The 26762-nt window shown below is 38.0% G+C and overlaps 1 protein-coding gene across 1 annotated transcript in view; it reads right to left on the bottom strand.

The window, feature by feature from the left end:
- Positions 1-1648: 1648 nt before the first annotated feature.
- LOC149240745 (T-complex protein 1 subunit theta-like) overlaps positions 1649-26762 on the bottom strand; it is an 83054-nt gene continuing 57940 nt past the window's right edge. Inside the window, exons 7-13 of the mRNA XM_089373801.1 lie at positions 6831-6903; positions 6648-6725; positions 6382-6504; positions 6141-6235; positions 2705-2914; positions 2359-2416; positions 1649-2249 (exon numbers count right to left, since the gene is read on the bottom strand). Coding sequence (XP_089229927.1) covers positions 2184-2249; positions 2359-2416; positions 2705-2914; positions 6141-6235; positions 6382-6504; positions 6648-6725; positions 6831-6903 — 703 coding nt within the window. The 3' untranslated portion in view covers positions 1649-2183. The remainder of the gene's footprint in view (positions 2250-2358; positions 2417-2704; positions 2915-6140; positions 6236-6381; positions 6505-6647; positions 6726-6830; positions 6904-26762) is intronic.

Genomic DNA, 26762 nt, shown 5'->3' with positions numbered 1-26762 from the left:
TTTCCAAGGCCATCTCAACCAGAACAAAAAGAAATACTTTAGCTTCTTCTGGACAGAAAAGAAAAAAGAAAAGAATTTCCCTTACAAAATCTGAAAACTGAAAATGACGAGGTTTAAGGCACATTCATCTATTTAGGGGATCCCTTGCTGCCAAAAACATTGGGAGGATCATATCTACTGAAAGTCTCTGCCAGGTTATCAGCAGCAGCATCGTCATCAAGAATGGATAACAAACCCCACAAAGAAATATTCTACAGGATCATCTTTCTGGAAAGTTCAGCTCTTGTGTTATCCTTCTCTATGTTAGGTAGCTCTTTAGCATGGAAGATGGGCAATGGGAGAAATGTAGATTATGGACAGAACCTTGGAGAGAGGGAAAGGAGGTTTACAAAGTTTTAGAGGAATTGAAGATTCAGCTATCTCAACAGGGTTATGAAACAGCAGCTGACGATTAAGATAAGCACAAGGCGTCTCTTTGGTCATCAGGTTGAATATCTCTCCGATGAAATCTTTCAAAAGAATGGAAAGCTTAATGACAGCCTCCATCCAAATCAGGAACGGACCTGATAATCTGGTGTGGTCAACAACCCAAAATTTAGGGAATTGCAATGTGAAAAGAGAGTACTGCAGTGCCATCCCATCCCTGAAACAAGAGGGTCTGTGGTGTGGAAGCTACAAACCCCTCTTAAAGTCCAAAAAGATCTTGGCAAGGCCCTGGCAGGTGCATACTCCATAAAACCAATTCAGATGGGAAGAATCATCAGCTGGTTTCACGTCAATTTATTCAATCTGTTCGGGATGCTGCAATATCCTTTACTGGAAGAAGGACCACATGGAAAAGACCCTAGATTTGACCTTGAATAGCTTCCCCAAATGCCCAGAGATGAAGAACCATTCACACCTGCCAGCAGTTGTTTCATGGACAATATGGACCGCCAGAAACAAAGCCACCTTTCATGAGGAATATCTCAACCCCTCACAGGATTTCTACATGATAAAATTCTCCTATCAAGGAATAAAACTTCCTTCAGAGCCCAGGAAGAAAAGACAGCTGCAGTAAGTCGAGCATTGGCAAATCTAAGACCTGGGAGTTTTCTAATGGCGCCTCTAAAAGCAATCCAGGTCTTTGTGGGGCAGGCAAACTGCTTCATTTTAATGGGAATCGCTGGATCTCCTTCAAAGGTGGCCTGACCTAGGTCAAAGAAGCAGTAGTTGGGTAGAACTCAATATTCTGATCTTTCTCATTAAGTGGCTGTTGAGTAGATTATAAGAGGCCTACAAGTATTTGGGATTCAAACATAGTTATCTCTTCGATACAGAAAAGGCTGGTCATCGACATCCACTCTTCCAAAACATCATAAGAAATGCTGAATATCACAAAAACAACTTCTCTTCTATCTTCTTCACTTGTATCCCAATGGTGGGTGATTTCAGTTTTGATACTCTACTGATGAGACAGAATTTGCAGTCCTGTTTTCTCTTGTTGGTCACATAATGTAGTTGCAGATATTTAGGACAACTTGTTACTCTCATTTTTTCCATTATCGGATGATAGACAAATCTTACAAATTTTCTTTCATGACTGTAACCAGATGACAGGAAGACTTTAAGCAGTTCATTACAGTTTTAAGGGTCTCAAGGACATATATTGAATGTATCAATGCCTTTTCTATATTAAATAAAATTTGACAAGAGTTTAATTCCAAGAAAAATCTCTAGCTCAATGCTAGAAGTCTAAACACAGTTTACAAACTAAGAGGCAAAAAATCCTCAGTATTTGCTGTGTGGCATCTTCAAAAATTTTATATCAAAACCCTTTTACAATGCCATCCGAGCAGAAGATAGAAAGAGCATACTCGTATATTGTTTTTCATCTTTCTTTACTCCGGCAATAAAGTTTCACACATTTTTAAGTAAAATATATTTGTATGACGACGAGGGCACCAGTTAACCTATAAAAACAAAAATCTATACCATGTCACTTGAAGTCATGTCACAGTGAAACTACAAAGCCGCCTTTCATAAGGTAATCAAGCACCCTCGTTGAAAATAATGATACATTACTGCTTGTTCCCAATAGCAGAAAAAGAAGCAAACACACGAATCTGCAAAACCACAACCAAAGAATAGGATAACCCAGACATTTTATACTAAAACAAGTGATGTTGGAACCAGATAAAATCTCAGTCCTCATCTGCTGGCGCTGGTTGATCCCTCCTTGGACCACCTGCCTGTTTTGCCATAATAATCTGCCGACAAATCAACAGGATTTATAAGAACAAATTTGTTACTATTTATAATGATTTATCATCTCTCTTTCATAATCCAACAAAAAATACAATAAAAGATATCCCATACTTGATCTACACGGAGGACTGTGCAAGCTGCATCAGCTGAGTACTTCAAAGCAAAAAACCTGCAAAAGATTAGTGTGTATTTAGTTGGGTCATCTTAAGATACTTCATCCTAAAATTGGAAACACCACAAATTCGACCTAACCGAGCAACCATTGAATTTGGAAAAAAAACGAAGGTTTATTGGGCAAAAACAATTGCTAGAAATGAGGTCTTCAAAATCAAGCACAATCTGTAGATTATTTTGTAAGAGAATATCAGCAGGAAAGATGTAACAAACAACTTTGGTTGAAACAGGAAAAAAGACTTGCAAAGTACATGAGATGAAGCTTGATTATCTTAGAACGTACTTGGTAAGATAAAGATCCCAGACATCATCGCTTGTCATATCTTGGCAAAGTCCCTGATCTAAATCTATTCCAACTTTGAAATTACCAGAAGCATGTTCTGCATAAAGCGACGAAATAATCTCAGTTGCATTTAATCCAGCATTCTCCGCAAGAGTTCTAGGAACCAACTCTAAGCTCTCAGCGAACTTTTTAATCGCATACTGATCCAATCTGCAGACAGTGAAAAGAGTGCATTAGGTAAGACCCACAGCATCCCCTAGCATATACACCACTGTTTGTATCATTTAAAACACTAATTTATCTTCTTCAGACTGAACATTCTATCACATATTTTAGAAGAGAAATTTCCCCAATAAGAAACAGAATGAAGTATTGCATACGGATTCAAAACTTAATTTAGTCACAAATTTGATTGTGACTAACAGCTTTTGGAAAATGAAGCTAGAGCATATGAATACAGCACGCACCAATGTCTCAAGTCGGGGCATGACTCATTTTAGCCAGAGACTCTGCAATGACTTCAGACTGACCACCATCAAAAATACCAAAATATATATATATATATATTGTCAAGCCCCAAGGGTTAGCTCAACCGGCCAAATCAGTGCCTCACCAATTGAGAGGTCACAGGGTCAATTCCCGAAATCCCTTGGGGTCAGGTCTAGATATAGGCCGAGGGGCTTGATCCCCTTCGGGGTCGATCTGCCCAGTTCTTACCGTGGACATAACGGCTACCCAATGACCACGGGTGTCCGTGAACCACAACAAAATATATATATATATATATATATATATATATATATATATGTCAAGAAAAATAAAAATGTTTTTACATTATGAATGAAAGATTACATTATACAAGACATTCACAATGAATAGGGTGTGACAAATCATATGACAAAACATAGCCAATACCAAATATGATCAAATTTCAATCACATAAAGAATGATTCGTATCATCGTTCATCCATTGTGAAAGTCAAATGTCAAGACTCGAAAAGTCAACTCAAAACCTAAACTCATATGACAAATTACGAAATACTGCATAAATGATAAATATAACAGCCCTAACCTCTAAAAAAGGGTGCCAATAAAGTGCTGTCCTATATGCTGTATCTGTACCTCCTGAATGTGATCCAAAAATGAAATCTCAAGTAATAATGAAAATCTGCTGGTAATTTGATGCCCTAGATGCAGGTGAGAGCCTTGGGTTTTAATCAACCCTAATAGGTGTGCCACTGTCCAAACCATAGCTGTGGTGGTTGTTGATGGAGCTGCTCACCAGTTTTTGTAAACTGTAGCTGAAAACAAGAAAAAAGGAGCACAGCAACACAAAAATCTGCTTGTTGATCCAGATTTGACTTGGCAAGTCTCATGAAGCAAGATGGATTTTGAGCAAGTCCATGTTCACTCAATGAATATTTGCCATCAGGATGAGTTTTGACTGAGTCAACCCAGGTCTGACAGGATTTTTGCAAGACACATCCAACTGGGATGGACCCTACTTGATACACTGGCAGGTGGTTCACAGTCCCAGATTCAGCAAGTGCTTATTTATATACACAAGTAAGCAAAAATTCTCATTTATCGAAGATGTAAGGGTGCACATAACCAAAATAGCACCGAGTGCAATCCATCTTTGAACCAAAAATACATAAACCAAAATAAACAACAACAACAACAACAAAAAATAGGCCCTTGATGGCCTCTAGAATACAAAAAAGAAAACGTTACACCTATATCATCAAAATGAGGTCTTCGTCATCAATATCACCCTCTAAGCATTAAAATAAGCTTAAAAAAATGCTTAGCATGTCAATTCAAGATTTTGTTTGAGTGATGGGTAAATTTAAGATCATGATAGAGGAGTTCAACAATCAATGCCACTATCATCAAGGTACATACAGGGCTTGTGTTCTTGATTAAATACTAGTTCCATACCTTCATACATAACAAAATCCAATGGAGGAGTTCAACAATCAATGCCACTATCATCAAGGTACATAGAGGGCTTGGTGTTCTTGATTAAATACTAGTTCCATACCTTCAGACATAACAAAATCCAATGGAAACATTGCAATCCCCCAATCATGAAATCCTGAAAAACTGTTAGGTCTGCTAGATTTTGAGTGAGATCTAAAACTCTATTTTCTACATATGAAATCCAATGAGATCAGGACCACTCTCAAACATTCTCAAGCATTTCATGGTAATGCTCAAAATTCAAGTAAAAGGACGGAAATGAAAGATAAAGGAGAATGTAACTTAAGAATTTAACACTACCATGAATTGCATTGAAATAGTAGGGCCATAGGCCTGAATATTAGGCACCTATTGTGGTCTAGTACCCAGCTAAGACAAAAATTAAATTATCAAAAAAAAGGCCCCACATGCTGCATTGTAAACAGCTTTACAGCCGGTTCAGTGAAAATGGCCAGTTCGGTACCGAAGCAGCCAAAAATGGTTTAGGAGGATGGTCAGAACCAATTGTGCCATCCAACCGGTCTGACCAGCCAGTTCAGACTGGTTCTGTCCAGTTCTGATAACACTGACAGGAACAATCACAAACCAGAGGTAGAATTAAGAATGGCCGGAACATCACCAGCCAACCCCATAATCTTCAGAAAAGAAAGTAAATTGCAATACTGAATGCACAAGGAAACTTGCCACAAAGATGAAAGCCCTGAGATATGATGATTATGATTCTTCTGTATCATCCTGAAGAGCAAATACACAGCTCAAAACGCTAAAGATGCAGTGACAAATACCCTCATCCCATCTAAGCTACAACTCGGTCAAGTCTCTGGATAATTAATTAATCAAAACAACTGCCTGAGGTCAACAATCTACAAGGTTTAATAAAGGCCATGCATGTATAAAGAAGATGCATACAATTAGAAACAATCATCTTTGCCTTGTAGCTAACACCCTTGGGTATCTAATATCAGTGCAGAAGCCACTACTTAGATAAAATAAGATAATTTTATTAACGTCCAGCAAATGACCATAAATAGGTCAACGGGACTGAAGGATACAACCAGTTCAAGTGCAATGTGGGGGAGCAAATGCAACTCCTAGAAAATGCCAAATCTAAGACTCTTTATTGCACAACAATGATGTAATCTCATAATAATAGATCTGACAGATATGAGGAGCCCATAGTTTGAGCAATCTGTACATTTTTCAACTGAGAGGCCTGCCTCCACATCACACATTAGGCAGATGTGCAAACAGGAGTTACCAATGTTAATAAAGCCAAACAACACTTTTGCAACCTATCACATTTCTTTTAAATTGAAGATTAAATGACTTTAAATGATTCTGACTAGGGAATTACAACAGAGCCTCCCTTTTTAACCAGTGACAGGAGAATAAAACCTATGTAAGCTAACATACTGTCAACCCAACCAAAAAACTTTATGGTAGTAACAGATACCCTGTCTCTTTATATGCAAAATCCTTTAGTCTTCTCGCCAGCTCAATTTCAGTTGCACCAGCTCCTGGAAGAATACGACTGTCCCTGCACATGGCCTGAAGCAAAATATAAGTTGGCAAAGCACCAAAAGCTACGAAATTTAGATAGTGAAAAAATATAGGATAGTAGCAATATTTAGCAAAAAAACCCACACATGGTGGGAAAAGCATTATACATTTACAGGAAACTCCAAGAAAAATACCTTGTAGTTGTTCACTCCATCGTCGACTGCTCTCTCAAGGTCATCCAATATGCTATCTGTACTTCCACGGAGTACCACTGTTGACACCAAGTTTCCACCTGCTTCATTTTTCACAATAGTTACCTGCAGCATGCTAGGAATGATGTCAAAATAGCTCTTAAATTAACAATTCAGTATCGTAAGACCCAAAGCATAGGACCCTTAATATGATGAAGTTGTCAAAATCTTTAACAAAACTTTTATTCAAAAAAGTGAAAAGAACTTACTCTAACACCACCAATTTCATCCACTGAAACAGAGTCAGCAAATCCTAGCTCATCTGGACCTGGCTGGCCAAGTTTAACCTGCAACACAGATGTAAACACATTAACTTCCAGAAATATGTCAACCTTTAAAGTTTAGATACAAAGCAATTACACTAATAAGAGATATAGGATAGAAATGCTTACTAAGGATACAGCACCAGTTGTGCGACAAAATCGGCGTAGCTCAAATTTTGAACTAATCTTCAAAACCATGAGTCTGTAAAAGAGTGCGACAGAACATCACTAAAGAGGCATTGTGGAGATTATGCTTTTCACATTATTTTAGTTGAAAATGTGTTTTGACTGTGTCATATAGAATACCGATTATTAAAATATGATATTCATGTGCAAGCTACCGCATGAAGGAAATTTACACATTAAACATAGATTTCAGAATAACATCATCTATAGCCGGAATCATGCCAAGACTATCAAGATATAGAATTTGTATGCACACGTGCATGTTTACCAGATATGTTCTCTCACAGCAGAAATTAAGGGAAACAAAATAGCCACGGTGATCATCAAAAAGAACAAAACTGAAACAGATTTGCTTTCAAATTAATTGCTACAAATGGATTTTTCATAATAAAGGTAAAACAACCCTAATAATTAGTAGCGCTCGTTTAAAATAAATTGTTGTGTCTAGACCACTTGATACTATATGATACTACCTTTATTTTATATAGTTTGGGGAAAAAATAACTAGAATATTAATCTACAAAGGTGTACGATTGTTGTAAGATATGCATAAGTGTTTCTACCCATAGGCATATAAAATGCATTTTCTGGAGGTCACAATTATTTTTTTCACCTGATTCACAGGCAAGCGTTTATACACAAGTTTTAGGCTTGGTATCCAGGCAGTCATGAAAAAAATAGAATCAGATGGCTACTTAACAGTACAATAGAATCAGATGGCTATTTAACTGAGCAAAAAACTTTCTCCAGAAAATTCTTGCTGTTAGAAAACAGTACAGACCCACATGCATGATCAGTAAAGACCCCATGTAGTCTTAATGAACCTGTGTGCTAATATTACTGTATTTAAGCTATCAACAACAGGTCTTTTATACATACAAAATCAAAGAAGACTATGTTCTACAATTTCAACCTTTTCTCATTATCGGATGGCAATGGTTGTGGGAGGTAAATGTCCTTCTACCTAGAGCACTTTTTACAGCTGCAGGATGGCATCATAGTCCGTGACTCTGCCCCCCTTACACACGCAGTCATTGGACAAATTTGCTTAGGATCCCGCGGGGGCAATTCCGTGCTAGTTCTCATAGACTCCGGATTGAGACGGACCACCATATACCATGACAGGATACAATCTGGCAACTGTCACCTACAGGAGCCAGAGACAGAGACGCACCTCATTTTTAGGTGCCCCCTATACTATGAGATAGGAGGACGTTATCACTGTCTATAGCAGGATCCGCAAGGCTCCCTCTCTACCTGCTTCAGGTACCAGAACCCGCAATGCTTAGCACTCTTCATCAGGGAGATTTTCAGCCACTGACCTCAGCACCTACGCACCATGCCCTTCCCTGGGATGACCAGGACAATCAACTCATAGTTTCATGGGGACTCGTCAGACCGGAGCCACAAGCAACAGGCAGAAGTTCAGAATGCTCCAGACAATAGAAGAGTGAGGTCTCATGTCTCTTCTCAGCCTTCACCTCGGTGGGATCAACAGATACCATTGAGACCAATTCAATGATACCAAACTATACATCATTTCACAGGTTCTCAGAGCACCATAGGGACCAGGGAAAATTTTAAGGGTTAATATTCACAGATGGGCTAAATTTTGCATGCTTTTTCTAAAAAAAGGATTTGTGAATCCCTATTTTTTCCTGAAAATGATTTACCCAAATTTTATAACAAAGAATTATTTTACCTTAAAAATCGCTTTATAGAAACAATATAAAATCATTAGAAGTTTGAATATTTTTACTAAAATATCACCAAGCATTTTATAGTTTGCATATTATGGATTAGTAAGATTCGCCAAGGTTTCCAATGTTTAAGATAAATTTCCATCCTTAAATTTTCCAGAGCAGGGTGTCCTGACATCTTCGACTACCTCCCAATCCCATGGGAATGGCCAGAGACCTATTCAGAGTTTCTTCCTTTCGACATCAGATTTTAGGAGTATTCCTCGTTCATACATCCCCCCGCAGGATCATACAGTCAGCTCCACTGCTGGCCCCAGGGGACTTTGACAGATAACCTATACCCAGTTCGCCTCCTTCACCATCGGTCATTAGACTCGGAGCACTTGACATCTCTAGCTCATTCCTTTTTACCAGAGTTTACCATCTCACTCACTCATTCCTTTTTAGCAGGCCAATACTACTTTGCATCGTGCCGCAGACTATTGAGTATTTAGTATTATACCATGGTCTCTTATATACCTATCACGGCAGCACTACCACTGGTTTCTTTTTCTCTATATATCATTTTTAGCATTTTTTAGGAGATGCGCTAGCACTCCCACATTGTAGCCATACTTACTGTACTCTTCTTCAATCCCATTGACCTACTTTGGTGGTCATTAGTTGGACATTTATAAATTTACTTACTGTAATCCAGCCCGGCAAATTTTGCTGAAATTGCAAGTTTGGATAGGTGGGATTGCTGCATTCGAACACAGAAATGGATTCCTTGAATTCCCTTCCTGCAACCTGTAATCCAGCCAGGCAAATTTTGCTGAAATTGCAAGTTTGGATAGGTGGAATTGCTGCATTTGAAAACAGAAATGGATTTACAACCCTTGAATTCCCTTCCTGCAACCAGATTGTGCATTGTTAACATCTGATGTCTGCAATTCCATCAATCCAAAATGAGCCCTGTTGGATTTTAGGCCAAAAATACCAATATACCCTCCCATTATTCTGAGATACAAAACAAGGGCCTTTTGATCACACATTTAGGCTACTGCATACACAATGTAGGAGGATAAGCAAGGCCCCAATCTCTTGGGCCTACAAACTCTTAGCTACTCCCTAATTACATGATAAAAGCCTATAGGATGGTCCTTCAAGACAAGGCCCTATGCCAAAACCTTGGAGTTATAAATGGTGCTCACAGTTGGATTTTGAAGAGCATGGTCCATATTTTATTTCACCCGGATAGTGATGATCTCATAGTCACTAGGTTTAGATGCCTTATTAAAATTTTACGTTTAGATACCTTACTAATATTGCATTCTGAAAGATACTGCCATGACTTATTTCCATTTAATCAATTGAACAATTTTGCATTATGCCACTTTTGTGTTTCAGATCGTTAATAAATATGTACCATAGAAGTGGGATTCAAATAGTCCATAGTTACCTGTTAAAATTGGCAACTAAGGCCAAACTCCACATGGGTCATCTTATTTATGACAGCTGATATTTTTCTTGGATTCCTCTCTCCGAGAAGTGTAGGATTGATTTAAATATCATCTGATTCTGACATGTACAAATGAAGTTATGAATTTATTTTGATTATGGTCAAATTGTCAAGATTGGCCAACAATCTTATGTAGGCTCAGAAGTCCAACCGTCACGTCTATTCATCCTCAATATTGCATATAAATAGAAGGTGACTTAACCTCATTTGGACACACTCATCTTCACACTTCTCTCTCTCTCTCATTGATTGGGTATGGATTTCTAAGCCTCTCTCTCTCCACACGTCTGAAATTTCAGGAGGCCGAAATTTCAAGAGACCGAATTTCTGGACAGTTTGACCAAGCATTGACCAGCATGCGTTGACCTCCTTTGACTGCATTTTTATGAGGGCTATCTCTGTTTGGGCAGGCCACATTTCTGGGCACAGAAATAAAGGCTAAAAGTTGATTGTCGACCAACATTGACTGCAGCTAAGGCTGACCGCAGGTGGGCTGTTTGACCAGACTTTGACTGGGGTGAATTTGAATGTTTTGAGGGCTGTTTTATCTTGCTGTTTGGAGGCTGAAGTTGACCGATTTGCTGAGGGTCAAATCTGCCCTGTTGACCAGCATTGACTTTTCTGATTAGGGCTCTTTTGCTGCTGTTATAAATTATCTGACTTGTAAATTGTACTATCTCTCTCTGCTGAACTATTGAAGACTAAAAGAAGATTTGATCAAGGATTTGTCCCTGGCTGGGGCCACATCTTGTGTCCTCTTGTCTTGGCTTGTCTTCTACTGTTTATGTTTATATTCTATCTGCATTTTACTATCATGTTGATGTGATCGCTAATCTGAATATTGATACTGGGCTAATAAAGAAATTGAAGTAAAATTGCTCTAAAGCATAGAACATACCATTGTTGCCTAAAGTTAACATTACTACAAGTGAAATCAAAAGCTGTTTATTGACATCAGGTGTCATCAAATGACCCAACAGGACGGATGCCAACAAAAACAGAGCACATAAGACTTATGCAAGCTCTACATAGCTGTACGAGAAGCAATATGCAATTAGAGATTGAATCTCTCATAACACATTATAAATCAATAAGTCAGATGGAAATGAATTGGCAATGGTAACAGTGACTCCCAGCCATGGGGTTTGCCAAAAGGTTCAGAAAAAGGAAAAAGAAATAGGAGAAGTTACGTGATTTTTATCACTCAACTTCAGCTAATTTTATGTAATTTTTTACAGATGTGACAGAAGTGGGGGGGATTCTCTCTAATCCCGAAGGAATAATTGTTGATAAGTATGCTTGGGGATTGGGTAGGAAAACCAACTATCAGGCAGAAGCTTATGGACTCTATTTGGGTCTTCTCTTAACTAATAAAAGAGGAATCAAGGACATATGCATTCTGGGAGACTCCCTTTTTGTAAACCGCCTTTTGAGAACCGACTCCTCTCCTAGAGATAATGGGCTCAGTTTGTTACTTTTTGAATCAAAGGTATCATATCCTCCTCTACCTTGCAACCTTTTCACATTCTAAGGACCCTCAATGCAGATGTGGATAAAATGGCCATAAAGGCTTGCTTGCTGGAAGAAGGTAAAACTAAAGTAAACGGTGAGGTAGACCAACTCCCTATGCCTTGATGTTATCTATGCTTAGCCATAATCCCATATTCATACATATAAGAACCCATCTCAATCTGGAATCAATGTATAATCACTCCTTATCATCGTCATTCCTCTCGTACCTCCGACTCCCTCCGCTCATACATTGCAAAAACATTCTGACATCAAGTTCAATAATTGTTCCATGATGGATCTCCCATGCCTGGTGGCATCAGAAGCCACCAGCAGGCTCAACGTGGCAGCCCTCATGTCTTGGATTCATCCAAATGTATTATTTCAAAGTGCAGTGTCCCTGTTCTGGATTCACTTAATGCAAAAATGTATGTATCCTGTGTGTTGTAGCTTATCCAAAGTACTGCATTTAATCACTCAGGCGAGGACTAGGCGGTCGGTTAATGTTAAATTTTGCAATTAATTAACTTAGATCTTCAACCTTTAAGTGCAGACAGTAACCAATAACCATATAGAAGACAGTCAAAGAACAGTAAGACAGCAGATTTGGTCCAAGACCAGGGAAAAACCCCACTGTGGGGGAAAACCCTTTAAGAATATTCTTCTATTAGATCTTCATCAAATGTTCAACAAAGATACATAAGCAGAGTACAAAACCCTTTTCTCAATGACAACAACATTACCCCTTTTTAAACTAGGACAGATCTTCTGAAGTGTGAGATCTGATACAAGGGAGATCTGCCACCAATGATAATACAAGATAGAGATCTTGCCAATAATATGAAATCTGCCAAACAATAATGCAAGAAAGAAATCTCCAGAAATGCGAGAGAAATCTCCACTAGATCTACTAATGATGAAACGAAATAATAGGCTTCCAATAAATCTGTTAATAGTGAGAGAGATAAAATACTGATGCAAGAACTTTATCACCAATGTGAAAGAGATCACCAGTGATGATAAGAGATCTGCCACTGATAATAGCTTCCACAAGTTTTAAGGTCTTCTTCACAATGTCTTCCAGCTAGATCTGAAACAAGAGGTTGATCCTCTCACCATACCACAGAGACAGATCTCAGATCTTCTTCCCTTCTGAGGCTCAAACTTGAGATAGAATACAGATCTGTGAAGGCATAAGCTCAGACCAGATCACAATTCTAAAATGGCATCCTGAGGTGGCTCAGATCTAGATCTGTGTGAGGCAGATCTGAAATGTATCAGATCTAGATCTGTGGAGGCAGATCTGAAGTAAATCTCGGCCTAGTTACAGGCCTGAAGCAGTTATAATCTTTGACCAATCAATGAGCTCAGATCACAGAATAATGAACAACCAAATCACAGTCTTCAATAAAAGATAGAAGAGAAATTTCTTCACTTGATCTGACCCTTAAACATCTCTTTGAATACCTTCGCATAGGAGATTGGATGAGCAAAGTGTGCATGATCGAATTACATATCAGGGAAAGTGAATTAACCTCTTTATATAGCCACCATGTGAACTGAATGAAAGCCAACTAGCCATCAGGTAAGTTTCTAGGCAAGTCGAATTGACCATCTAGAAGAGCCTGCCTAGCACTTGTGGAGCCACATGGAAATAATTCGCTTCATAAAGTGTTTTTTTTTAAGGAAGGATGGAAATTTCTCCCTTAGTTGCACAAAATTATACAGTTAATATGAAGGCCCGGCTGCATGGAGGAGGAGTCATTTCACACAGCAGATCGATAATGAAGATGCGTTGGAACACTGGTAAATTTGCAGATGAAAGCCAGCCCCGCACATTCCTCCTGATGGGTGAATAGAATAAATAGGCGCCAGGTTTCATAGTATGCTTCATCCTGGAGGCTAGGGAGGCGTCTGGTCCCAAGCTGCGGGCAGTGTGGTGGTGGGTTGTTGAGCTCAAAGGTGCTGAGCCTTCTGAAGGGTTGAGTATTTTCTGCAGAACAATTCACTTCAGGCACTTGTCCGGGTTTGGCTCTCTAGTAACACTTGTGCTTCAATTATTCAATTTAGGAAGGGGTTTGAGGTCTCGTGTTAATTTCTCTGCATTAGTAGTTACCACCCCAGGTAGTCGAAGAGTGCACAAATTCCCCTCTCGCGTGAGTGGCACTCTTTTGGAAAGGGCTTTGGGTGCCATGGTGTCGGGCCCATGGGGTCATCAAGAGCAGTGCACTAGCCGTGGCTCCGGAAGGGAGTGTAAAAAGGGCAATTCAATGGGTGGCCCTGCGAATTCTAGCCCTTAGGCTTCAACATCCTGTAACCATTGCAGAATGGAACTTGCGGAGATAAGGGCCGAGTTATATGACCTACAAGTAATGCTCCATCAGCACTGCACCTCTTAGAGCAACACACTAGATAATGTGGAGAGTCAGCATCAGAGGATTGCTAGCCTGGAGGACAAAGTGGAGGCACTTCGCAGCATCATGGCGAATCTTCAACTTCAGAAGAATGAACCAATCAGCCAAGACAGAAGTGAACATGGAAATTGATCTAAATCGTCCAGCGGACCCTCTTCCCTAAGTTAGATATGAGATGACTGGGTTTAAATGTTTAGTTCTTTTGTCTAAGTTTGTCGGATATATACCAATAGTAGAATAAGAGTACTTTTCAGTATTGTGGTTTTGTATGTAATCTGCACACTGTTACAACCAGCATTCTCTAGTCATGAAGTTTAGTATTCTTCTGCAATGTAAATCCCTCAGGTTTTTGCCTCAACCGAGCACAGATTTAATGAAAGAGTACTCATTCCTGTTAAAAAAATTATGTATTTTTTTACAGACTTCTTTTTATTGCTCATCAGCCGAAGGGTTGACATGATCAAATGCTCTTAAGCATCTGCAGAATGTAATTTTGTTCCTTTTTTTCAGGTTGAATAAAATTATGACTTTTTCTTCGAAAAAATACATTATAAATCAATAAATTCTAACCATAGGGTGTAGACCTGTTGGTTTCTTTGTGCTTTACTCCCCTTCAAGTCTCAGGTTCAAACCTCATGGGAAGGGGAGGGGCTAAGGGTGGGAGCCACCTATGGGGGGGATAAACTATCCCAAGGGGCACCCAGGCTCGACCAAATCTCAAAGCTAAGTGTTGTGCTTCGGTGACTAGCAGCTTATAAAAAGGCAATAAGAAACAAGTAACCATCTATAACAAATATGACAAAAGCTAGGACAGAAAACCAATTACATTATTATTTTGCCAAGGCTTACACATTTATATTAATGGCATTTTGTCATTGAAGATTGAAGTCTATTTTACAAATAGATTTACACTAATGGTTAATAGAATATGGCAAGCCTTTGAAGACCCTGACAATGGATCGTGCATCAATTAGGCCTATTACTATTATAGTGCCCCACCCTTTTGACCCACTTTTTGAGATTTAAAAAAGAAACAGGGTTGAGCCAACCTGTTGGATGACTAGAAGGCTCTTGAAACCCGTATTTTAAAAAATGGCCAGTTTGACCCTAAAGGATGACGGACCAGCCCTTGAACTACTCTGGCTACTATTCCAGCCAATTTGGTAGAGAACTGGTCAGACCAGCCGGTACAACCTAAAATTCACTCTGCATCCCACTGGGAGCAAGGCCTTGCTTCCTGGTAATCAGATTTCTTACCACGATGGCCAGAAGCCTTGAGGAAACCATCGCTGGCAGCAGTTAATTCAATTTTCCAGTCTCTCTCACTTAGGAATTGAATGAAGGAAGCCAATAATATTTGTTGATAGCTCTGCTTTTCTGCAGAAAGCATGCAAACAGCAATTATAAATAATCAAAAGAATTCTGCAGGCAAATCAACCCCTAAATAGGCCAACTCAAATAGTAGTCAGGATTGAATTTCTCAATAGGAAGATGTGGAATAATAATTGTTGGAAGCCGTATAAATGGGTAGAGGGGCATGCTAAATGTGTAGTTATTGTTTGGATGGTACGTAAAGGTGTGGCCTCATCAAGTTCATGAGACATTGCTTGCTTGCTTGGCAAGTCATGAAATGGTATTTCCATTTTATGTCCATCTATCGTTGGCTTGACCTGCCACCTATTGTCATGTCATTTCACCCCAGCCAAATCTATTTCTGATTTTCTAGGTGTTTCTAGAATCTCATGGTTATGTAATAATAAGAAACAAATAAAAGCCAATTTTAAATAGTTCCAATGAGACATTATTGTGACCTATATAATATTCAAAGCATCATAATTCACTATATTAGCAATGCTTGGCGTTAACATATAATATAAATCAATAATGCATCATTCTACATCTTCGGTTTTGTCATTCAACTAGATACTTAATTTTTATCAAATGCATTGTTATTATTATATTCAAAGTTTTTGGTTTTATAAAAGTTTAATGTGTATGGAAGGTCAATTCAGAGCTTCCTATATTCACCCTTCCATGGTATATACACAAGCAGACTTTGCATATTTGGTCCCTAGTGGTTTGGACTTACATCAATATTGAGAAATCAATGCTAGTAGTAATTAGGGTTTGATTCCTCTTCTTTGATAATTATTTGTGGATTATGTTGGCTTCTTTTACTTCTTTATAATATTATGTTTCATCAAGCAATTACCAATTTACATGTATATGAAGATCACAAGAACAAGAGACACAAGATGTAGGCAGACAACTAGGGAAAAACCCCTATAAGGGGAAAACCAAGTCAGAACTTTTCCTCTAGTAGATCCAAAGACAAGATGAGAAAGTCCAAGACTCTTTTGAACTAGACACAAACTTGCTCCAATCACCAAATCAGCCCTTCCTTCTTCTCCAAGTGACGTTCTCCTAGCAACAACCTCCGCCCAGAATTTTGACCTAGCAACAGCAAAATTTCGGCCTCCCCAATAAGAGGACTTCGACCTGCAGTAGACTTCAAAATTTTGGCCCCGATAATAGTCCAATAACTTCGCACGTGTGAGGGAAAGATAGCCCAAAACTTCCACTTATTCTTCTTCCTCTACCTTCTTTCTTCTCTTGGAATTTCGTACCTTTTTCTACCTCTCTTTCTTGTGTATCAATCTTGTTGAGTGAATGAGAAAATAGGTCGAATTGCTTGTCTATATATAGCCTCTTCTGTGGGTCAAATTGCCCTAATGTAGGCCGACTTCATCATCATAGGGTCGAATCGTTGTGGAGGTGTCAAATGACCTATTTGACTCAAGAATAATCCTTTTTACATGATACAAAAGCCCAAGAAGGGTCTAATAAAGTTGATAATGACTCTATTGACTCAATATAAAACCTAGAAGCCTACAATGGAGCCTTTGACCTATAAACATGATGACCCAAGCATGAAACACATTCTTTAATAAGTCATTATAAAATTTCTTTCAACAAAGAAATTACATTATACAATTATGAAGACCGAACCTAGTTTCATTCTTCAACACTCCCTCTTAACTATATGTGTGTGTGTGTGTGTGTGTGTGTGGAAGATCTCAAAAACACATGAACTATGAAGAGTTCACGAACACTCAGTGCCACAGACTAGATATCTAACTAGGGTTATCTATCCAAGTGGGACTATAATGGACTAAAGTTTTCAGCCAGTCTAGGTACCATTAGGCTTACTAACTAACCATCAACCCAGGGATCTAGGTGTGTATCCAAGGTCAGACCTCCAAGACCAACGCCACCCTCCCTCTTCGGGGTCAGGACATCAAACACACATAGGCCAGCCAGATGTCCTCCCAAGCATCCACCATTTGATGCTTCATCTCTCTTTATCAACTAAACCCGCAATATCAACCAAACCAAGCATGCTTCTAAAATACTCAAACTTTTGATTTAGAAGAGACTTTGTCAGCACATCAACTACATGTTCATCTATTGTAATATATTGTAGCTTTATGACCCCATTTGATGCTTCACCTCTCGTTATCAACTAAGCTTGCAATATCATCCAAACCAAGCATGCTTCTAAAATACTCAAGCTTTTGATTTGGAAGAGACTTTGTCAGCACGCAGCCTACCTATTCATCTATTGGAATATATTGTAGCTTTACGACCCGGTCTTGTACCAAGCTTCTAATGTAGTGGTACTTGTTGATATGCTTTGTCCTTCCTTGGAATACAGGTCTTTGGACATCTTAATAATGTTGCTTTGACTATCAAAATTTATTATATTAAGATCTAGAAGCTTTACAAACAAATCTAACAAGAGTTTTCTCAACCAAACAGCTTCATTTCCTACTTCACAAGCAGCAACGTGTTCAGCTTCAGCACTACTTAATGCAACAGGATCTTGTTTTCTACTCATCCATGAGATCATTTCAGCACCCAAACTAAAACATCCACCGATAGTGCTTCTGCCATCAGTGTCACTGCCATCCCAATCTAAATCTGTGAAACTTGTCAACTTGGCTTCCTTTCCATCATATTTTAGGCAATGATGTGTAGTGCCACAGAGATATCTAAGGATATGCTTAGCAGTTATCCAATGGTCATGACGAGGCTCCAACTGAAATTGACTAAGAATATTTACAATAAAATAGATATCAGGTCTTGTATTTACCAGAAACATTAGAGACTCGAGAGACCACCAACTTACGATAGTTAGTAGGATCGACGAGACTAGAATCAGAGCTCCTAATCTTCTTGAGATTAGTGATCATGGGAGTAGTCATAGGCTTGGAATCCATCATACCAAATTCATATAAAATCTTGATTATGTATTTACCTTGACCCAGATATATTTCTCCAGGTTTATGCCAAACTTCCAAACCCAAGTAATAGTGCATAAGTCCCAGATCTTTCATTTCAAATTTAGTTGCCAATATTTTCTTGGATTCTTGTATTCTATGCTCCATACCTGTAATAAACAAATCATCTACACAAAGTAGTATAATGACCAGTTCATTGTTCACTACCTTAATGTAGATATTTGGATATGCAGAACTTTTGACGAACCCAATTCTTAAGAGATATGCATCATACTTGCATACCATGCTCTAGGAGCTTGCTTTGAGCCATATAGGACTTTCTTATGTCTGCAAACATGTGTCCCTGCTATTTACTTCAAAGCGTTCTAGTTGTTCAATGTATACTTCTTCATTGATGGTCCCATTCAGAAATGTTGTTTTTATGTCCATTTGATGAATATTCCATCCCATTGTAGCAGCTAGCGAAACCAAAGATCTTATAGTGGTATACCTAGCAGTAGATGCAAAGGTTTCCTCATAGTCTATACCTTCCTTTTGAGAGAAACCCCTTGCAACAAATCTAGCTTTGTATTTATCTATACTTCCATCAATAGCGTGTTTGATTTTGTAAATCAATTTTGAAGTGACAACTTATTTGTCCCTTGGCCTAGGAACGACTTCCCAGACTCTATTCTTCATTACGGATTGATATTCTTCGTGCATCGCCTTCTTCTATTCTTCTAGATAAGTGGCTTCTTCAAATGTAGTTGGTTCAGCTTCTATCAATTTTGTTATGTATATGTTGCATATCCTGAATATCTTTTTGGTATTTTGCTTTCTCTAAAAGTTCCTTTAGCAGCTCCATCTCCTTCGGCATCTTCAGGAGTAGCTTTCAACCAATTTGGCTTTTTCCTTGTTTTAGGTATGATCATAGGTTGAATCAGTTCACTTGGTCCTACATCTTCTTCTTCTTGTTTGGAGTTGTCCCATCATGATGTTTTTCTTCTTCAAATAGTGGTGTATCTTCGTCATCAAATTCAATAAGAATGTCCTTGGATCTCTTGTAGGCATGATTCTCATCGAATATAACATCCTTGCTTACTTCAATTTGTCTTCCTTCCTTAATGTAGATTCTATATGCCTTTGAAGAAACACTATAGCCAACAAAGATCCCTTTGATGCTTGTAGAATCTAGTTTCTTTCGCTTGTCCTTTAGAACATGGATGTACGCAGGGACCCAAATATTCGAAGATGGTCCACACATGGCTTCTTCCCTATGAATGCTTCTTGAGGTGTCATATTCTCAAAATGTCTACGAGGACTTCTATTTTGTATATATATTGTTGTCATAGCCGCTTCACCCCATAGAAACTTCGAAACGTCTTGATCAAATATCATATTTCTTATGCATTCTTCAATTGTTCTATTTTTCCTTTTTGCAACTCAATTTTGTTCGAGATTGTAGGGAACAATGAGCTCCCTCTTAATACCTACTTCACAATAAGCAACCAATTATTTTGAAGTATATTCCCCACCATTGTCCGATCTCAAGGTCTTTATCTTTCTTTTGGTTATGGTCTCTACTTCAGATCCAAACTCCTTGAATTTTCAAACACTTCATACTTTGTCTTGAGAAGGTAGAGCCATGTCTTTTTAAAGTAATCATCAATGAAGGTCATATAATAAAGATGGCCTCCAAGTGATTTGTTAGACATAGGCCCACACACATCAAAATGAATGAGGTCTAATATTTTCCTTAGACCTTGTATCAATGCTTGTGAAAGCCTTCCTTGTATTCTTTTCCAAAACACATCCTTTACAAACTCCTTCACGATTTTCTTTGATGTTAAGGATGCCATTTACCATTTGATTGAGAGAGGGAATGATCTTGTTGTGTATATGCCCATATATTCTATCCCATAGTTCGATGGGATTGATTTCATGGTGAACTAGAGCTTGAGGGGATGGTGTTATAACTCTATATAGTCTTCCTTCACGAACTCGAATAACTTTTGCCTTTTCAAAGCTTGAATCCTTCCCCAAACCAAGACTTTACGATCTACAAAAGAAACCCTATCTCCTTTATCTTCTAAACAAGAAATTGACAGTAAATTATTTTTCGAACCTGGAACATAGAGTATATTATTGAGGTGTAGCTTTGCTCCATTCTCCAGCTTCAAAGATGTAGATCCAAGACCCTTGACTGCATAATTGTTATTGTCTCCTAGCTCCATTACATGAGATGATTGTTCCTTTGATAGAGTATGAAGTTGTCTGCTTTCTCCCGTCATATGTCTTGATGCTCCACTATCAATGATCCATGCATTGTCATCATCAAGAGTACTTGTAAGTGCAGCCAAGAATCCTTCGCTTTTGACCTTCTTAGATAGGTTGTAGAAGATCCTTCCAATCCAGCTTCCTACAATTCTTATGATATTGAATCCCATCTTCAAGTAACTTGCCATAGAGGGAGTATCCTTTCCTTTCAAGCCAACAAAGTTATCTCCAACCATCTTTAACCTTAGCTTTGATACCATGTTGAGAAATCAATGATGGTAGTAATTAGGGTTTGATTCCTCTTCTTTGATAATTACTTGTGAATTATATTGGCTTCTTTTTACTTCTTTATTATATTTTATTTCATCGAGCAATTACAAATTTATATGTATATGAAGATCACGAGATGTAGGCGAACAGCCAGGGCAAAACCCCTATAAGGGTAAAACCCAATTAGAACTCTTCCTTCTTTTGACCTAGACACGAACTTCTTCCAATCACCAAGTCAGCCCTTCCTTCTTCTCCAAGTGATGTTCTAACAGCAGCAACTTCGACCTAGAATTTTGACATGGCAGCAACAGAATTTCAACCTCCCCAGCAGTAGAACTTCGACCTATAGTAGACTTCAGAATTTCGGCCCCAGGAATAGCCAATAACTTCACACGTGTGAGAGAAAGATAGCCCAAAACTTTGACTTTGTCTTCTTCTCTTGGAATCTCACACCTTTTTTAGCCTCTCTTTCTTGTGTATCAAACTTGTTGAGTGAGTGAGCAAATGGATCGAACTGCCTGTTTATATATAGCCTCTTTTGTGGGTCGAATTGCCCTAATGTAGGCCGACTTCATCATCATAGGGCCGAATTGGTGTGGAGGTGTCAAATGACCTATTTGACTCAAGAATAATTATTTTTACATGATACAAAAGTCCAAGAAGGGTCTAATAAAATTAGACAATGATTCTATTGACTCAATATAAAACCTAGAAGCCTACAATGGAGGGCTTTGACCTATAAACATGATTGCCCAAGCATGAAACCTATGCTTTAATAAGTCGTTATAATTTTTCTTTTGACAAATAAATTACATTATACAATTATGAAGATCGAACCTAGTTACATTCTTCAACAATCAATGTACATGATTATATATATTTTTCATTAAAAATTTCATATCTTGTGTAATTTTCCGGTAAGCCAGTTTGTTCACAAATTGAGTCATCAGCTGACTCATATCAAATTTTGATCTGACTCCAGTCTAACCCTCAGCAAATTCTGAGTCCAATTCTGAATTTTAAAACAATGTTTAGAACCTTTCAAGATGAGGAACCATGATTTGATTAGCTATACTATGAAAGTGCTAATAATCAAATATGTGCTAGTTTGCTTAATTTGTGCTCATAGGCAATAATGGCGTTGTGGAAAAGAACCTTCTGGTAGAGACTAAATCCAATAATTGCATATTTGATTTTATTCCACCTAAATGATTTAATTTCCTTCTTTAGAGCACTGTTATCTGATTTTGGATAGAAAAATTTAGAGCAGACGAGGTTCCTTGGTTAACTGACAAGACATAGTGGCATGGTACACCATTTAATGGGGGACTGGAGGTAATGACCAATTAAGGGTTAAGTGAGGGTGTAATGTTATGCCTCGACGAGGTTGGAGCATAGCAAGTAAGCTACAAGAAAATAAAGTTAGTACAACCCTATTTTAGCAAGGGGAAACAAACGTTGATCCTCATAGTAATATGTGAAAATGTTGATGTTCCCAGCTATATCAAAACATAAGTCCTGGCCTAAGGAAATAGTATCAAAACCAAGTACCTCTTCATTAATTAACATACAGATAAAAGAGTTTGGTGCAAATATGAAGAATAAAATGACCTACCTAAGTTAAGTATTGCATTAGTCAAGTTAAGAAATGTTAACAACCAATTCAGTTCTAATTAGATTAGTTAAGATGGGTATGAACGTGAACAACACAGTAACATAAATTTAAAAGGATTTTAAGAGGGTGATCAGACAACTGACATGGGTTCCACATTGGTAGAGTAAAATTAGAAGAAATATAATTGAAAGGGAGATTTTCCATGAAGCAAACATGGAGTTCATGTGAAAATTAGATAAGATAAGATAATATCAGTAAATCCCAATGAATGACCACGATAAGTAGATCAATGGTACTAAAAATACATTCAAGTTCAGTACAGAGTAGGAGCACGAATGCAGCTTCTATTGCTACTCGATCAAAAGCAGAAAAGAGAAATATTTTCAAATTAAAAAGAAACTGCATGGGCCATCTGCCACTTGCGTTAAAATTTAAAGGCTATAAAGAGAAGAGAAAATGAAGGTGGAGGTGTTCTATTTTCTGCTAGGAAAATATTGGGTCAAAAGAAATGGGTTGTTTGTGTGAGAGAATGGGAACCTTGGTATTGCCTTCGTTCTCATCCCACAGGTGTAACATGAAGCTCAGTGGGTCCTGGGAGGAACAAGACTATCCCAGGGAAAGTAGAAGGTACACCCGGCTTTGCATTGTGGTCCATGCAAAGAGACTTGAGATGGGAGCTGAGGATTAAGTAAGTCCACCAGATTCCAATCTCAAACCAGATAATTCTAATCCTTATACTGTATATGTGAGGATTTCATTTTTATATTTTCATTGAAACTGGTGAAAGTAAAATGTGGAGCCTAATTGAAAGTTGGTACTCCTTAAAAATTTTGCATTAGACGACTAGGAGTTGTGTAAGGTAGGGCCTGCTGCTCCAACTCATGGTGGCGGGATGAGGGGTACTACAACAATAACCTGCAGCTCAAATTAGTTCTGCCTGCAAGCAAAGGCTATCCTTCCTTCTTTGGTTCTACTCTAGATGGATGTTTTGATGTCTAGGAATTTGGCACCTTCATTGTGAATGAATATATCTTTATCTCTCAAAGATGATGAACGTTTAAAAAATGTAATTGAACCATAGTGAGAGCTGTCAACCAAAGGCTACCATTTATATCTTATCTTCTTTAGGTCTATGACACATTGAGTTATGATCTAAAGTAGTTTAATACTACCCATATCACCGTGATCCATAATTTTTTCAGTTTTTACATAAAAGAGTTACCAAATGCTAATCAGTAAAATTCAAAATCATATTGTCTGGTACAAAATCAAACAAAGATATTTGTAAGTGTACAAATGCACACAGAATTCATTGCAATTAAGATCATCCAGGAAATTCAAACTGCAGTATAAGCATTTGCAAGTTGAACCCAGTTTCTTCTCAGTCAGTTTAAACTGAATTGCACTATTGATTTTCATCCAATTCATAATCATTCACAAAAAATTTATCACAACTGCAGTAAGTATTTTCTGGGTGCAACTTGACATTGGTGTCCTTGTATTTTTATTGATTTTTCATTTATTGATAACACCCAACAGTGCCCTACTTTCACCCCTGCTATGAAGCACAAGATGCAACACGAGGCACTTTATCTGAGTATATCGTGGATGCAACAATTTGCCTTTCCCCTCCCTCCTTGCATCTTACAATGAGATTCCAACAAGACATTGAGTTAGAATAACTTCAAACCTAAAACCATTCCATGGACATTCAAGGTGCAACAATTTGCCTTTGGCCTCCTTGCACTTGAGAGAAGGGTTTCCAGTAAGAGACAATGAATTGTAACTTAAAAGCATTCTATGGACATCGATCTTGGAATATAAATAATAATAACTTCACAATGTACATTAAGATGGTGCAACCTCTGAAAGGAGGGATAGTGAAGGTTCATTCAAGGGGGAAAGGAAGCCCTGGGTGATGAACAGAAGTATGCAAACTTGAGAGGGGGCTTTTAGTCAACCCTCAGAGGGGTCCACAAGGGTGAGGTAATGAAAGTAGATGCCAAATATTATGATTCAAATGACGTAAAGAAAGAGGTTTAACAAGGAAAGAAAGTGAACCGTAAGGTAGAAGCTCAAGTTGTCACTGGAACCTAAATGAAAGGGATGCAGGTTGCAATTGGGTATCAAGAATAGGACAGAATAACAACTATCATGTAAACCGTGAATTTTGAAATAATAAGTTGGGTTGAAAGCAGATTTTTTTAATAGATTAAAAATAAATATACCCCAAATTTCTGATATCTTCTTCAATGCCATGCATAATTTCAATGAATCCTCCTTGGTAACCATTTTACTTTTGCCTGAGTTGCTTGCAAAATTTGTGATTTCTTACATCAGATAAAACAAAACAAAACAAAACAAAAAATCAAAGAATATATCCTAAGAAATTTTTGTGTCCAACAAAATTTCAAATTTTCTGATTTCGATGACTATGCTTAATTAAAGGTGGAAATTAGTGAACACCACCCCCACAGTCCTACTGCGTTTTGAGAATAAGAAGACAAATGTTAAAAATTCCCAACAGTACAGCTTAAGTAGGTGGTTGGCCTAATGGTTGAGAACATGTGCTTCCCTGTAAGAGGTCACAGATTCAAATACAGCGGGAGTTAGAACAAGGTTACTTGGAAGCGGGGAGTGGGAGCAGAAGCAGGAGCAACAATTTCAAAAGTTTCCAGTTTGGGAGTGAAACGGGAGCGAATTTTTATATAATATATATTTTTATATATTTTGATGCATATATGTCAACACAAACATGTAGAATAATGAATTAGATGTAAAAAACATAAAAACATGGGTTACACCATATAACATCAATCATCTAGAAATTATAATCTTCATCAACCACGTCCACAAGTTACAAGTTCTCATTTATATAGCATGTAAGGATGCACATATCCAAAATAGCATCTGAGTGTAATCTATCTCTAAGCTGAAAATACATCAACAAATAGGCTCTAGATGGCCTCTAGCATCCAAAAAAATCATGCTACAACAAATAGCTACATATCATCAAAATCAGTGCCTATCTTGGGATCTTTGTCATTAAGATCACCCTCTAAGCAATTAACATAAGATAGAAAAAATGTAGCATGTCAAGTCAAGATTTGTTTGAGTGATGGGTACATTTTTAGTAGGGCCATGATAGAGGAGTTCGACTACCAATGTCACTAACAAAAGGTACATAGAGGGCTTGGTGCTCTTGATTAAATATGAGTCCCATACCCTAGCACATGACAAAATCCAATGGAAACATTGCAATCCCCCCAATCCTGAAATCATGAAAAACTGATAAGTCAGTTGGATTTTGAGTGAGATCTAAAATTCTACTTTCTCCATATGAAATCCAATGAGGTTGGAACCACTCTCAAACATCCTGAATCATTTCATGGTAATGTTCAAATTTAAGTAAAAGTAACATTCTCCTTTATCTTTCATTTATGAAAATGAAAGATAAAAGAGAATGTCACTTTTACTTTAAAAATTTAACATTACCGTGAATTGCATATCAATACTAGGACCATAAGCTTGAATATTAAGCTGCCCTACTCAAAAAATCGTGTTACTTTGAAAAAAAATGCGTTTGGAACATGTTTGTGACAAAAAAATTGTGAAAACAACCCAGGGAGCAAATTTTTTTTGCAGGAGCACGACGAGAGCAAATTTCGGGAGCATGCTCCACGAACAATTTGAAGGGGGAGGGCGGGGGGGCTGCTCCCCTGCAACCCTGAGTTAGAGTATGTACACCTCCGTAGACTTTGGCAATCAAATCGCTGTGCAAAGGTGGTCCCTTGTCTCACAAACAAGGAAGCCTCATATACACCAAATTGGTGTCTGGCTTGGCCATAATCTTGGAAAGAAAAACAGAGAAGTAAAAGATACAACTGGAAGAAATGAACATAGAGTTCAGATGTATGATAATGAAATTGATTTTTTTGGTTAGTAATCTAATTTGAAAACTACCGATGAGAATCTGTGACTTTACAGAAATTGCATAAATAGATCTCTGTGTAAGTAGGAGCATCAAAATCTGTACTGAGACTAGACAAAATGAGGCTCCAAAATCTGTTGTAATAGAATTTTTGGGCAGTAGCAGCACCCAATAAATAAATAAGATAAGATGAGGAATGATGCTTTAATATTTTCTCAACAAAGAAAGTTCCCTTTCTAAATCTGGATCCATTGTTTTGCAACTCAAGAGGAAGGGAGTAGATAGCAAGCGGCATGTCGAATTCTCTAATATGACCACCAACATAAGCAAATGCAGAATAACTAAAATATTAACCGAAACCAAAAACTGAATCAGGCC

The sequence above is a fragment of the Pinus tabuliformis genome, chromosome 8 (assembly GCF_031772625.1).
Source record: "Pinus tabuliformis cultivar Carrire ecotype Pingquan chromosome 8, CPIR1, whole genome shotgun sequence".
In the NCBI taxonomy this organism is placed as follows: domain Eukaryota; kingdom Viridiplantae; phylum Streptophyta; class Pinopsida; order Pinales; family Pinaceae; genus Pinus; species Pinus tabuliformis.
The sequence above is the reverse complement of the archived record's forward strand: the minus strand, read 5'-3'. Positions and strand labels throughout refer to the sequence as shown.